The following is a 13,223-nucleotide window of genomic DNA, read 5'->3' as shown; positions in this document are numbered from 1 at the left end:
GTATACCAGCCAGCTATTGAGGGATTACAAGCGAATGCCCCAGCACGATCAACTTTAAGACATCCTACCGATATGTGTGAGATGCTATTAATTTTCTCAAAAACAAAAGCTCAGATTTAACACAGAGTAGGATAGGAGGGAAAGACAAACCAGATCGGCCCTCACGAGCCCAAAGCGGAAGCAGCGATCGTCAGTGTGAAGCTTCATGACCCAAAGGCAGTAGGGGGTACAGTAAAAGTCATGGATACATTTGATATGATGTACCTTAATGCGTGACACATTCAAGAAATTCTGCGGCAAGAGGGTACTAAGCCCAAATGCACCGCTTTTACCTCCGTGTTCAGGACTCTACTCCACTAAGCTGTGTTCAGCTGAAAAGGATTAGACGCGTCAACATGTGAGAAAAAGTAAATATACTTATAAACCAAACCAATATTTCTCTTTGCTCGTGCTTTCATTACCAACTCTACAACGGGACTGCCAAAGCAGCTAATCTTGTCCTTAAGACTATGAATGAAGTGCCATACTTTCAGATACCGAAAAAAAGCCAATAGAAGGGTGGGGAAAACTAATAATGGAGGTTCTTAAAAGAGAGGAAACATAACATCCCCCTTGAATAATTGGCCCATAATAAGGAGTTTAGCCTTCTCCCAACTTTCCTGAAAACTACAGTGAAAACAAGAGGGTAAATTAGGATTATATCCTTAATATGTAAAATGATTAATAAAGGTAGTGTCTAGGGATATTTACTTGAGAGGGCTCCAGAAGAGATGAAAGACGTTTAAGGTCTTAAACCGGGCTCTTTTGAAATACAGTGAATGCACTATACTAGCACCTTGACCAATCAATTCCTCTAATGGCAAGAAGTCGCCAAACATACGACCCTTGTAAGGAAATGCCTCCTTGGCATGGTTACCCCCTGACTTTTTCCCTTTGCTGATGCTAAGTTTTGATTGAAAGTGTGCTGGGACCCTGCTAACCAGGCCCCAGCACCAGTGTTCTTTCCCTAAACTGTACCTTTGCTTCCACAATTGGCACAGCCCTGGCACTCAGGTAAGTCCCTTGTAACTGGTACCCCTGGTACCAAGGGCCCTGATGGCAGGGAAGGTCTCTAAGGGCTGTAGCATGTCTTATGCCACCCTGGGGGCCCCTCACTCAGTACATGCACACTGCCTCACAGCTTGTGTTTGCTGGTGGGGAGAAAATGATGAAGTCGACATGGCACTCCCCTCAGAGTGCCATGCCAACCTCACACTGCTTGTGGCATAGGTAAGCCACCCCACTAGCAGGCCTTACAGCCCTAAAGCAGAGTGCACTATACCACAGGTGAGGGCATATGTGCATGAGCACTATGCCCCTACAGTGTCTAAGCAAAACCTTAGACATTGTAAGCGCAGGGTAGCCATCAGAGTATATGGTCTGGGAGTTTGTCAAACAAGAACTCCACAGTTCCATAATGGCTACACTGAAATCTGGGAAATTTGGTATCAAACTTCTCAGCACAATAACTGCACACTGATGCCAGTGTGCAATTTATTGTAACATGCACCCAAAGGGCATCTTAGAGGTGCCCCCTGAATACCAACCCGACGTCTAGTGTGGCCAGTGCAGACAAGTTGCTGGCCACATGGGGAGAGTGCCTTTGTCACTCTGTGGCCAGGAACAAAGCCTGCACTGGGTGGAGGTGCTTCACACCCCCCCCTGCAGGAACTGTAACACCTGGCGGTGCGCCTCAAAGCCTCACCCCCTTTGTTACAGCACCCCAGGGCATCCCTGCTAGTGGAGATGCCCGCCCCTCTGGCCACTGCCCCCACTTTTGGCGGCAAGGCTGAAGGAGATAATTAGGAAAACAAGGAGGAGTCACCCACCCGTCAGTACCCTGAGCTGAGGTGACCCCTGCCTTTAGAAATCCTCCATTTTAGTTTTGGAGGATTCCCCCAATAGGATTAGGGAAGTGCCCTAGCCACCCTCCAGGAGAGTAGCCATTGGCTACTGCCCTCCCAGGCCTAAACACCCCCCTAAATCTAGTATTTAGAGGCACCCAAGAACCCAGGAAATCAGATTCCTGCAACCTGAACTACAAAGAAGGACTGCTGACCTACAAGCCTGCAGAGACTATGACAACTGCTTTGGCCCAGTCCTACCGGCTTGTCTCCTGACTCGAAAACCTGCAACCAGCGACGCATCCAACAGGGACCAGCGACCTCTGAAGCCTCAGAGGACTGCCCTGACCCCCCCCCCCCCCCCCCCACAAGGCCAAGAAACTCCAGTGAGTAACGGCTCTGCTGAACAACCTGCAACAAACTTCCAACTTTACTTCAACTTCTAAAGAACTCACTCTTCCCGCCGGAATAGTGAGACTTCACACACTGCACCAGACGCCCCTGGCTCGAGATCCAGAGAACCAATACCACAGGGAGGACTACCCGGCGACTGCGAACCCGTGAGTAGCCCGAGACGACCCCCCCACTGGATCCCCACAGCGATGCCTGGAGAGAGAATCCAGAGGCTCCCCCTGACCGTAACTGCCTGTAAAAAGGGACCCGATGCCTGGACCAAGCACTGCACCCGCAGCCCCCAGGACCTGAAGGAACCGAACCTCAGTGCAGGAGTGACCCCAGGCGACCCTCTGCCTAGCCCAGGTGGTGGCTGTCCAGAGAAGCCCCCCCCCCCTGTGCCTGCCTGCACCGCTAGAGTGACCCCCCCAGCCCCTCCATTGAAGTCTATTCAAAACCGGACGCCTGCTTTGCACACTGCACACGTCCGCCTCTGTGCTGCTGAGGGTGTATTTTGTGTGCCAACTTGTGTCCCCCGCAGTGCTCTACAACACCCCCCAGGTCTGCCCCCCCCCCCACGAGGACGCAGGTACTTACCTGCTGGAAGACTGGAACCGGAGCACTCCTGTTCTCCATAGGCGCCTATGTGTTTTGGGCACCTCTTTGACCTCTGCAACTGACCAGCCCTGAGCTGCTGGTGTGGTAACTTTGGGGTTGCCTTGAACCCCCTACGGTGGGCTGCCTATGCCCAGGAACTGAGACTTGTAAGTGTTTCACTTACCTCAGAATCTAACCAATACTTACCTCCCCCAGGAACTGTTGATTTTTGCACTACTTTTAAAATAGCTTATTGCCATTTTAATAAAAATTGTATATGTTACTACTCTAATTCAAAGTTCCCAACTTACCTGTGTGGAGTACCTTGCATTTTATGTATTTACTTCAAATGTTGAACTTGTGGTTCTAAAAATAAATTAAGAAAATATATTTTTCTATATAAAAACCTATTATCCTGGAGTAAGTCTGAGTGTGTGTTCCTCATTTATTGCCTGTGTGTGTACAACAAATGCTTAACACTACCCTCTGATAAGCCTACTGCTGGACCACACTACCATAAAATAGAGCATTAGAATTATCTAATTTTGCCACTATCTTACCTCTAAGGGAAACCCTTGGACTATGTGCACACTATTTCTTACTTTGAAATATTAAATACAGAGCCAACATCCTACAACCCTGCTTCCACGATCCCCAGCCCAAAACCAGACGACATCAAGAGAAGAACAAGGCAAGATAGTAAAAACAACAGGGCTGGAAGCGAGACCCCACCATACTCCTTAGGCTGTTAGAGAAGCTATCTTACAATGAGGATTCCTATAACACGAAATAAACTTCTTACACAAGGACTCTCTCTCATAAAAAAAGGCCACAGGGAGAAAAAGGAATACAGCGGAAGAGATATAGGTCCCCGGAAGGATGATTATTTTGATAAATTACACCTATTAGACCCAGATGAAGACGATTCCACTTAGTAAACACATTAGCTGTATGTTGATATAATTCCCGAAGTAATTTTTGATAATCTCCCTCATTCACACTAACAGCTCTGCCCCCAGACCGCTAACTGTACCCATCGCTCGAGACGAGTGAGATTTGACCTGTGTTTTGTCAGAACTGAGATTATAGCCTGAAACTTCACTGAAAGAGTGGGCAACCGCTTGGATTGACTGCAGGGTCCTAGCTGGGGGATTAAATCTGCCACCAGCACCAGGAAGTGATTTTAAACAGGGCTCTCGAGGGCAGAGCAAGATGGTGGCTCGTGCAGTCAATTTGCTGGTCTGCACCCCACAGAGAAGTGCAAAATGTGATGGTTACAGACATCGCTAGACCATGTGCCTTCACTGCTTACTCACCCACATATGGTGCATGCTGCTCACTGCTTCTCGGGGTGAGCACCACGTCTGGGTTGCGTCATGGAGGCTAGGTGTTGTGGGGAGCAGTTGTCTCTAGCAGAGTCGAGTGGCTGACATTTTGGGTCCCTAGTGCCACTGAAACTGTGCTGTCATCAACCGCAGGCACAGGGTGCATACCGGGGAGCAGTATGAATGGCCTCCCCCTCTGCAAATTTCTCAAAGCAACTCAGCAGAGTTCTATCTTTTGTTCCTGCTACATTGTATCCACCTACTTTACCGGCCTAGGTGGCTGCCGATATGCTGTCGGCTGGATACATTGCTACAAGCCTCTGAAGTGTTCCAGTACTCCTCAGAAGCTTGCCAACAAGCAGCTTCTCACCAGTAAGGGAGAGAATAGCCCCAAAAGCTGCGGGGTGGGGGGGGGGGGGGTGGGGTGGGGTAGGGAAGGGATGGAATGGAATGGCAGAAGCTCCAGGTGATCATCATTGTCTACTCGGAAGGATAGGGCTGGCCCCAACCTGACCAGACCGACCTGTGAGCCTCAAGGTCTGGAGGCCTAAAGGCTGATACTGCTTCTCTCAATAACCTTAATAATCCTGGTACGTCTGTCTGTATCAGGCTCCATCGAGACGGGGGTTGCGCTTCTACGCTCACAGCAGACACTAGACTCTTTTGCGCCTGCTCCCTCCTGCTTCAACAGCCCCGAGTGGAGTAACGCTTACGGGGAAAAAAGTGACTAAGGAGGCACCCCTGGAGTCTTCGACCCCTCCTCCGCTGAACAGTCTACTGTAGCACCTAGGGAGTACCTTCCCGCCTTGGCAAATGTTTTCCCAGCTCAGCGGAAGCCGTTGGATGGGATTAAGGCAGACAAGGTTGTTTGCTGGCTGGAATCTGGCAATGGACTGGCTCATGTTGTACAACCTTTACAGCTCTCGCAAGTTCCACAGCCCTGCGTAGAAGCTGCCCCAGGGGTACGACCACTCAATCCTGCTGCAATGGGGGAGAGAAAGCCAGGAGACCTTTTTCTCTATTTCAGACTCAGGTAGCTTGTCCGATAGCAAAGACAAGGGCAAACACACTGCTCAATCGGGAACTAATGTGCTCTCTGAGGGGTTTGAGTGGTCCCAGGGGTTTGTCAGCTACCCATCTGGAGGGCATTGTCAGGCCTGCTTTTCAGAAGGTGGTATTGGACCCGACCTTCTCACTAGATGGGGCAGAGGAGCTGCTCTGGGATCCAGAAGGGATGGAGCTAACACCACCAATGTCTCCTCAACCGTGCCAGGTGGGCCGAGTTTGGGTTGCTCTGTGTTTTATATCTTCTCCCTTTGGTAGAGTGGTCTTTAGGATGGGCGGTACTTACTATTAAAGGGTAATGTTATTGTGGATGCTGTCATGGGTTTAGTATGTGAGAGGCCTTTCTGAGGGTTTTGGTGGCAAGTCATGATGACAAAAAGGGAAAACAATATGGAAAGAAAAACAAAGGTTGGTTCTTTGTTTCTTCTGCTTCTCTCTTCCTTTTTCTCTCCGCAGGGGGTAGTGTATTATTTTATGATGCTAGCTTTTGGGGATCTCGTTTCAGACCCAGGGCTGACCTCAGCTGTAAGGTAACATAGCCAAAGGCCCACGGCACAGGGTCCATGGTCCTTCTGGTGGGGCATAGCATGGGGGCAAGGGGGGAGGGGAAGGGGAGGTTGTGTGGAAAGGTTTGCCAGGCTGGGATCCTGGGGTGGAGGTGGGTTTATATGTTGGTAGCTGGGGCTGACAGTCTTGTTCTCAGGCTGAAGGGTGGCAAAAGCATAAAGGTTAATGTTGAGAAAAATTATTTGTTGGAGAAGAATGGCGATTGTCGAACTGGGGAAATATATCCAGGGGGTGTTATGGCAGATAAGCGACCATTTGAGGGACAGCTCTTGGTCTTTGAGTTACAGTACTGATGGCGAGTGATAGTCCGCGTCGTGACCAGCAACTGCATATTCTCTCTTGGAATTTCAATGGGGTTAAGTCCTCCCCTAAGAGCAAGATTGTTCGTGAGGAACTAAACATCCTTAAGCCATAAATTGTCTGCCTCCAGGAGACGCATTTATCCCAGGCAGAAATCCCCTTGCTAAAGGATATCGGCTATAGAGTTTTATGTACTTCTTGTTTTACTTCTGCTCAGAGGGGTGGTGTATTAGTGGTTTGGAGCAGCAAAAGGCAGGTCTTGGGGCAAAAGACCGACTCTGGGGGCTGTTGGCTCCTCGCTACCATCCAGAAGGACAGCATGGGCTTTACCATCTGTGTATTCTATGTACTGAACGACAATGACCCGACTTCATTTCTGGACATCGCCTCTTATTGTATATGGGGACTTTTAATGTGACACTATCCTTTATAAAGATTCTACGTTACAGGCCTGGGACCAGCTGAGCTCGTTTTTCTGAGGGTAATGGATTTAGGGCAACTCTGAAAGAACTTATTTCTTCATATGTGCTGGTTGATCTTTGGCGTTTTGAGCAACCTAGTGAGCCCAGTTTTACATTGTACTCTGTCCCCTGCAAATCTCTCTCATGCTTAGATATGATCCTAGTGTGCAATACATTGGTCTCATCTTCAAGGTTGGTGCTTAATCCCAGCGCTAGTAATCCGACCATCATTTTCTATCTCTGTTCATCCAATCTACCGGTCCCCTCCAGCCCTTGGGGTCCCAGGGATGGACATTCAAGTGAGGACTACTCTGAGATGAGGATTATATCTGCCCTATTAATTTTTTATCTAAGTGAGTTTCTCAAGATTAATGTTGGCTCAGCAGCTCCCACTGTTGTCTGGGATGCACTTAAGGCCTTCTCTCGAGGACATACACTCCAGTTTGCCACCCGCCAAGAGAGTGTGGAAATGGTAGAGGAGACAGAGACCCATCGGACTCTTAGCATGTGTAGGAAGTTGGCCTGGTGTGTGGAGGGTACATATGGTACTTACGCCTTATACAAGGTCCAGGTATCCCCTCTTAGTTAGGTGTAGGTAGTGTCTAGAAGGCAGGCTCTCTAGAGGTAGCTGTGGATTAGCAGCCATGGCTTGTGGTTATCTAGGAGACATGCAAAGCTTATCCAATACCATTGTAGTCACACAGCACTTACACACATGAAAGAAAACACTCAGTTGTACAAAAATAAAGGTACTTTATTTTTTGTACAAATCACCACAAAATACTAGACGGGTAACCCACACTTAGAAGGTAAGTAATACATTAAATACATACACTAGTAATCAGAAACAGGCATAGAAAGGGTTAGAAAAATGTGCAAACAGTAATAACCAATAGTAACCCTAGGGGGAGCACATACCATATACTGAAGAAGAAAAATGGAATGCGAACAAGGTACCCCCCACCTAGGTAAATAGAATGTGTAGATGGGAGCTGGTAGTACTAGAGAACCATTAAGGTAAGTAACACAGTACCCCCCAGCGACCAGGAATGCAGGAGTAAAAAACAGAATTTTCCCCAAACCACCCAAAAGGAGGAAAAGAAGGAAAAATAATGACACCCAGAGGAGACTGCAAGAAAACCAGCAGTGGATTCCTGAAGAAAGAAGACCTGTGGAGAGAGGGGACCAAGTCCAAGAGTCACAGTGGAGGCCACAAGGAGTAGGAGGTACTACCCACCCAGTTGTGGATACAGGAGTTGGTCGTCGGTACTGAAGGACAGGTCATTGCAGCCCAGGAGCCAGAGAAGAGTTCCAGATGGATGCAGAAGATGTCCCACGCCGGAAGGAAAATTGCAGATGGGTGTTGGTGCAGGATTTTCACCAACAAGCCCTGGCAAAGGCAAACTTGCGGTTAGTGGAAAAGAGGTGCTGCCGGCGACCAGCAAGGCCCAGGAGGACTCAAACCTGGAAGGTAGAGTCACCGGGGACCCTCAGCGTTGCAGAGAGTTCACAGGAGTAGAGGCAGCACCCACAGGAGTCCCATAGGACGGGGACACAGGAGTCGCAGAAGGAGCCCACGCAGCACTACAGAAGTGGATCCCACGCCGCAGGAGAACCACGCAGGAGGCTGTGCTTTGCAGGATGGAGTCCCGAGGGCTGGAGCTACACGTCACCTGAAGATCCCATGGAGGAGATGCAAACAAGCCTTGGCAGCTGCAAGAGTCCTGCGTGGGAAGGCAAAGGCTTACCTCCACCAAAGTTGGACAGCTGGTAGAGAGGACCAAGAGAACTACTCCGGACCACCACCAGTGATGCAGGATCCACGCAGCTCAGCAGGAGAGGGGATCCACACAGCCGGTCGTCGCTTGTCGTAAGTGCCAGCGGTTGCAAGGGAGTGACTCCTTCACTCCAAGGGAGATTCCTTCTTCTTCTTGTGCAGGCTGAAGAGTTGCAGTCTTCTGAGGATGCCCGGTAAGGAAATTGTTGCAAAGCTGGCAGGAGCCATTGGAAACAATGTTGTTGAAGAGTCCTTTCTTCTTGGAAGCAGCTTGTCGGGTCCTGGAGGTTCCAGTCGCAGTTCCGGAGGCCAGAAGTCGAAGTGAAGGTTGCAGAGAAGTCCTGCTGGAATCGTGCATGCCCAATCTGAGGACCCACCCAAAGGAGGGACCCTAAATAGCCTTGAAAGGGGGACTGGGCACCTATCAGGAGGGGGCTCTGAAGTCGCCTGCTTGGCCTGGCCACTCAGATGTTCCCAGAGTTCCCTGCCAACCTTAGAATCAAGATGGTAGAACCCAGGGACCCTCTGGAGGAGCTCTGGGCACCCCCCCTGGGGTGGTGATGGACAGGGGAGTGCCCACTCCCCTTTCCATTGTCCAGTTTCATGCCAGAGCAGGGACTGGGGGTCCCTGAACCGGTGTGGATTGGTTTATGCACGTAGGGCGCCAAATGTGCCCTTCAAAGCAAACCAGTGGCTTGGTGAGGCTACCCCTACCAAGCCAGTCACACCTATTTCCAAAGGGAGAGGGTGTTACCTCCTTCTCCCAAAGGAAATCCTTTGTTCTGCCTTCCTGGGGTTGATCAGATCAAGCAGCCGGAGGGCAGAAACCTGTCTGATGGGTGGCAGCAGATGGGCTGCCTAGAACACCCTGTAAGACTGGTGGTAGCAATGCTGGGGGTCCTCTAAGGAGCCCCCAGAGTGCATGGAATCATACTACCAATACTTGCAACGGTATTGGGGTATGATTCAGACATGTTTGATACAGGTTCAGAGTTACCACTGTGTAGCAGGACATAGGTAGTGACCTATGTCCAGTACATGCGTAAATGGGCGTCCCGCACTCACAAAGTCCAGGAAAATGAATCAGGAGTTTGTGAGGGCCCCTCTGCTAGTGCAGGGGTGCTCCCACACACAGGTACCTGCACCCTGCCCACTGGGATGAGAGGGCCTGCCACAGGGGTGACTTAGAGTGACCTGGTGTAGTGACCTGTAGTGAAAACAGGTTCCTGCACCTGTTTCATGCTAGCTGCAATGGCAGGCTTGTAGAACCCTTTGCATGGGCTCCCTATGGGTGGCAGAATAACTGCTGCAGCCTTGATCCCCTGGAACCCCAATGCGCTAGGTACCTAGGTACCATATACTAGGGACTTCCATTGGGGGGGGGGGGGGGGGGGGGACGGACCAGTATGCCAATTGTGGGAATAAAAAGTTACCAGCAACCAAATTTAGAATAGAGAGAAGTGTCACTGGGTTCCTGGTTAGCAGGATCCCAGTGACCAGAGTCAAACACACTGACATACAGGCAAAAAGTGGGGGTAAACAAGCTTGAAAGAGGTTACTTTCCTACAGCATGCTCGAGGTTAACTTGGGCCATAGCGTAATTGCTAGGGATGGGCCTCGGACAGAAGCTTTGGCAGAACGGTTGACCGCTCTTCGGGCTTCTCTTAGGAAGCAAATCAGGAAAAACTTCTGTGCTAGGCAAATGCGGAGCTTCGAGAACAGTGAAGCGATGGGGTGGCTGCTATCCTTCAAAGTGAAGATTAGTTCCAACATTAACACCATCCAGCAAATTAGGAACAAAAAAGGGGAGGCCATTATAGACCTGGCTGCTATCAGAGACATCTTACAGCAGTTCTGTCAGGATCTCTATCCTGATGTTTGTTTTCGGTCTGCTGAAGCTACATATCTGTTTGTTGGGCATTATTTCCATTGTAAGCTGAGTTACATCCATCAGGCTACTCTCGAAGTACCTATAACCTATTCCTAGGTTGAAGCTACAATTAGTTCTCTAGCCAAGGGTAAGGTTTCTGGCCTGGACCAGATTTCTTCAGAATTTTATGCTGCTTTCTTGCAAATTCTGGCCCCGGTTCTCCAGGATATGTTTAATTCCTTTGTTGCATCTGGTCAACTTCCTGCGTTTTAGGGTGAGACCAATATTGTTATCTGCCCCAAAAAAGGGAAAGACACCATTCGGTGCGACTTATATTGCACAATCTGCCTAATCAATGCAGACTCAAAGATCTATACAGGTATTCTGGCCAACCGGTTATCAGAAGTCATCATGCATGTGGTCCATCCAAACCAGCATGGCTTTATCCCGGGATGCAATACTACTGCACACATCAACATGGCAATAACTTCCCTGGAAGCCACCTCTGTTGCGGAGGGTCCTGGTGCTATGATTAAGCTGGATGTGGAGAAAGCTTTTGATTGGTTCTCCTGGCCTGGACTTGGCTCAGGCTTCTGCTCCAGAGTTCATCAGGTTAATGCCGGTCTGAGAGCAAGGATCCACTTTCTGATGCCACTGTTATCATCTGCAACACCAGGCAGGGGTGCCCGCCTTCTGCTCTATTTGCTTTAAAAATTGAGCAGTATATTCAATTGCTTAAACTGTTAGAGGATTTCCAGCTTCTCAGAATACATTTGTTTAAGGCTAGGATTACATTGTAATACCATTATTTATTACCATTGATGTTTGATGTTCTAGATTTTAACAGCTTTTCCCAGAACCTACAGACCAAGAGAAACCATCAGTTGTAGGCATGTCAGATTATCCAAGAGCTCTTAACATCCACAATTGGTAAAATGAGGATAGCTGGTGCTTCTACAGTAGAATGGATGCTTGCAAAGAAATTGACTGGTGAGAGAAGTAGAAACAAAATTTAAAGCAAAAGATGAGGGGCATCATGATAAAGGTGAATTTGGTATAAAAAAAGCACTTACAATAATACAAAAATTCTACATTACCGGCAGTTTTATTTTAGCTTTTAGTTTTGCACGAACCAGTCTCTGGTGAGCATTATACAGGAGGATAAGTAATGGCTGGACTAATTTGGACAATTACTTGTCACTTCCAAATATGAGCCGGAGTAAAAAGAGAACAGAATCTTGTCTGCATGATAACCTGAACTACATTTTATCTAAATTGAGAAGGAGAACTTCGAAATCCACAATGCTTTCAGATTCAGGGACAGACTTTTTAAAAAAACTATTATCTTAAAAGTGCAATTACCTTTACTAAATAAAATTGTTTCGCTTGATAAACATTATGATTGCAAGACGTTTTTCTAAAAAACGACGAACGTTAAATCAAAGAAATGTCTTACTAGTAATACTCTAAAGTATTTAGTCAGGAAATCTCAAATTTACTGATGCAGTCCTGTATGAAAAATAAGACCAATAAAAGGTTTTGCATACCTGTATACAATTTTTCCAGTTTTCTTTAGTTTGTTTCTCTTCTGCAAGCTTTGTTGCAAATTTGAGGCTCCTACCGTACATTTTATTTACCAATGCATGCTTGTATGCAAATGGCAACACCTAAAGGTTGGCGAAAGAATGCACACATTATTTACCGTTTACTTTGGCAAACATACTAGTTTGACTGCCACTGCTAGAGATGGGAAATATGGTGGCAGGCTTAAAGCAACTTCAATCATTTTAAATCAAACACTGAATGCAGTGCTAAACGGAGAAAATAATTATCAAACTAGATATAAAACAAAATGAGGCAGATAAAACATGAAAGTAACTGAACAATACAAAAATGTGGTCTTTATACATATAATAAAAGTAAAGCCAAGTTGGGAACTGAGAGATTTGTCATAAATGGATGTGGCCCAGAAATAATGTATTTTTGGCACAACTGGCCAGAAGAAATATCAAAATCTGCCGTGCAAATTCTCTCACAGTTAGAACAGTAATGTCCCCAACAATCTAGATTAAGGTCCTGACAATATTGAAAAAAAAAATGGTATTCCCAAAAGGAAAACACCCTTGAAACACTTATTTAAAGTGGACACGCGAACACATGCACAGCTGTGGTTAAAAACATCACATGGAATTTGTGAATAAGAGAAACAAGTGAATACTTTTATTTCAATTTTGTTGCAGCTAAAACACTGGTGATTATGTGCTTCGAATTTTAAGAAATAATGGAGGCACGTTTCCATCCAGGGCAATGTTTTACGTCACTGAGAAACAAAAGCCTTTACAAAATGAAAGCGAACGAATAGTGAAATAAATATAAAAGCAGGAAGTTATGGCTTCAACAAACTACTTGGCAACTAAGATAGCTTCTTGGGATAGTTTTCAATCACTAACAAAGTTATATTGCCAGTAGTGCTGCCATCACTGGACAAATATAAAACATCAATTTTATCTGAAGACCAGGCAGAGCATAACTTTCAAGATCTTGAAGAAAAGTACTAGTATTTAGGAAGAGGGTGTGTTTACGACATCTGTGAAGATTTGCAGAATGCACACATTTAATTGCAAGTAAGTAACATTCCTTTCTGTAATTGGGATCTTCACTGATAGTCATGAATGTAGAACAGAGTAGCTAGCATATTCCTCATAGCAAATACCAGAATTGTCCAGTCAAATCTCTAAAATAAAGTACAGGCGGTTACATTTTTAGTCTTAACCGAAGAGGTTCATTACAGTTGCCTGACCAACCACAGAAGTAAACAAGAAAGTGATGGATGGAATGCCTGAATTATTCTCTGGGAAACATACCAGTCCATCAGTATTTTGCACACTATGCCACAAATCAGTCTTGACCCTGCTCTGAACAGTACAGCCAGAATTGCCAGGCCCTCCCTAAGTGTGTTGGGTATGCCCAGACATGGGTCCCATG

At 47.2% G+C, this 13,223-nt stretch overlaps 1 protein-coding gene across 2 annotated transcripts in view; it reads right to left on the bottom strand.

Moving 5' to 3' along the window:
• The window catches only part of TPP2 (tripeptidyl peptidase 2), a 635,278-nt gene that overhangs the window by 49,391 nt on the left and 572,664 nt on the right, over positions 1 to 13,223 (bottom strand). For both annotated transcript variants that reach the window (XM_069204557.1, XM_069204556.1), the window contains one exon: positions 11,786 to 11,905. In XM_069204557.1, coding sequence (XP_069060658.1) covers positions 11,786 to 11,905 — 120 coding nt within the window. The remainder of the gene's footprint in view (positions 1 to 11,785; positions 11,906 to 13,223) is intronic.

Source organism: Pleurodeles waltl, chromosome 8 (assembly GCF_031143425.1).
Source record: "Pleurodeles waltl isolate 20211129_DDA chromosome 8, aPleWal1.hap1.20221129, whole genome shotgun sequence".
Classification (NCBI taxonomy): Eukaryota; Metazoa; Chordata; class Amphibia; order Caudata; family Salamandridae; genus Pleurodeles; species Pleurodeles waltl.
This window is presented reverse-complemented; position numbering and strand designations above follow the sequence as displayed.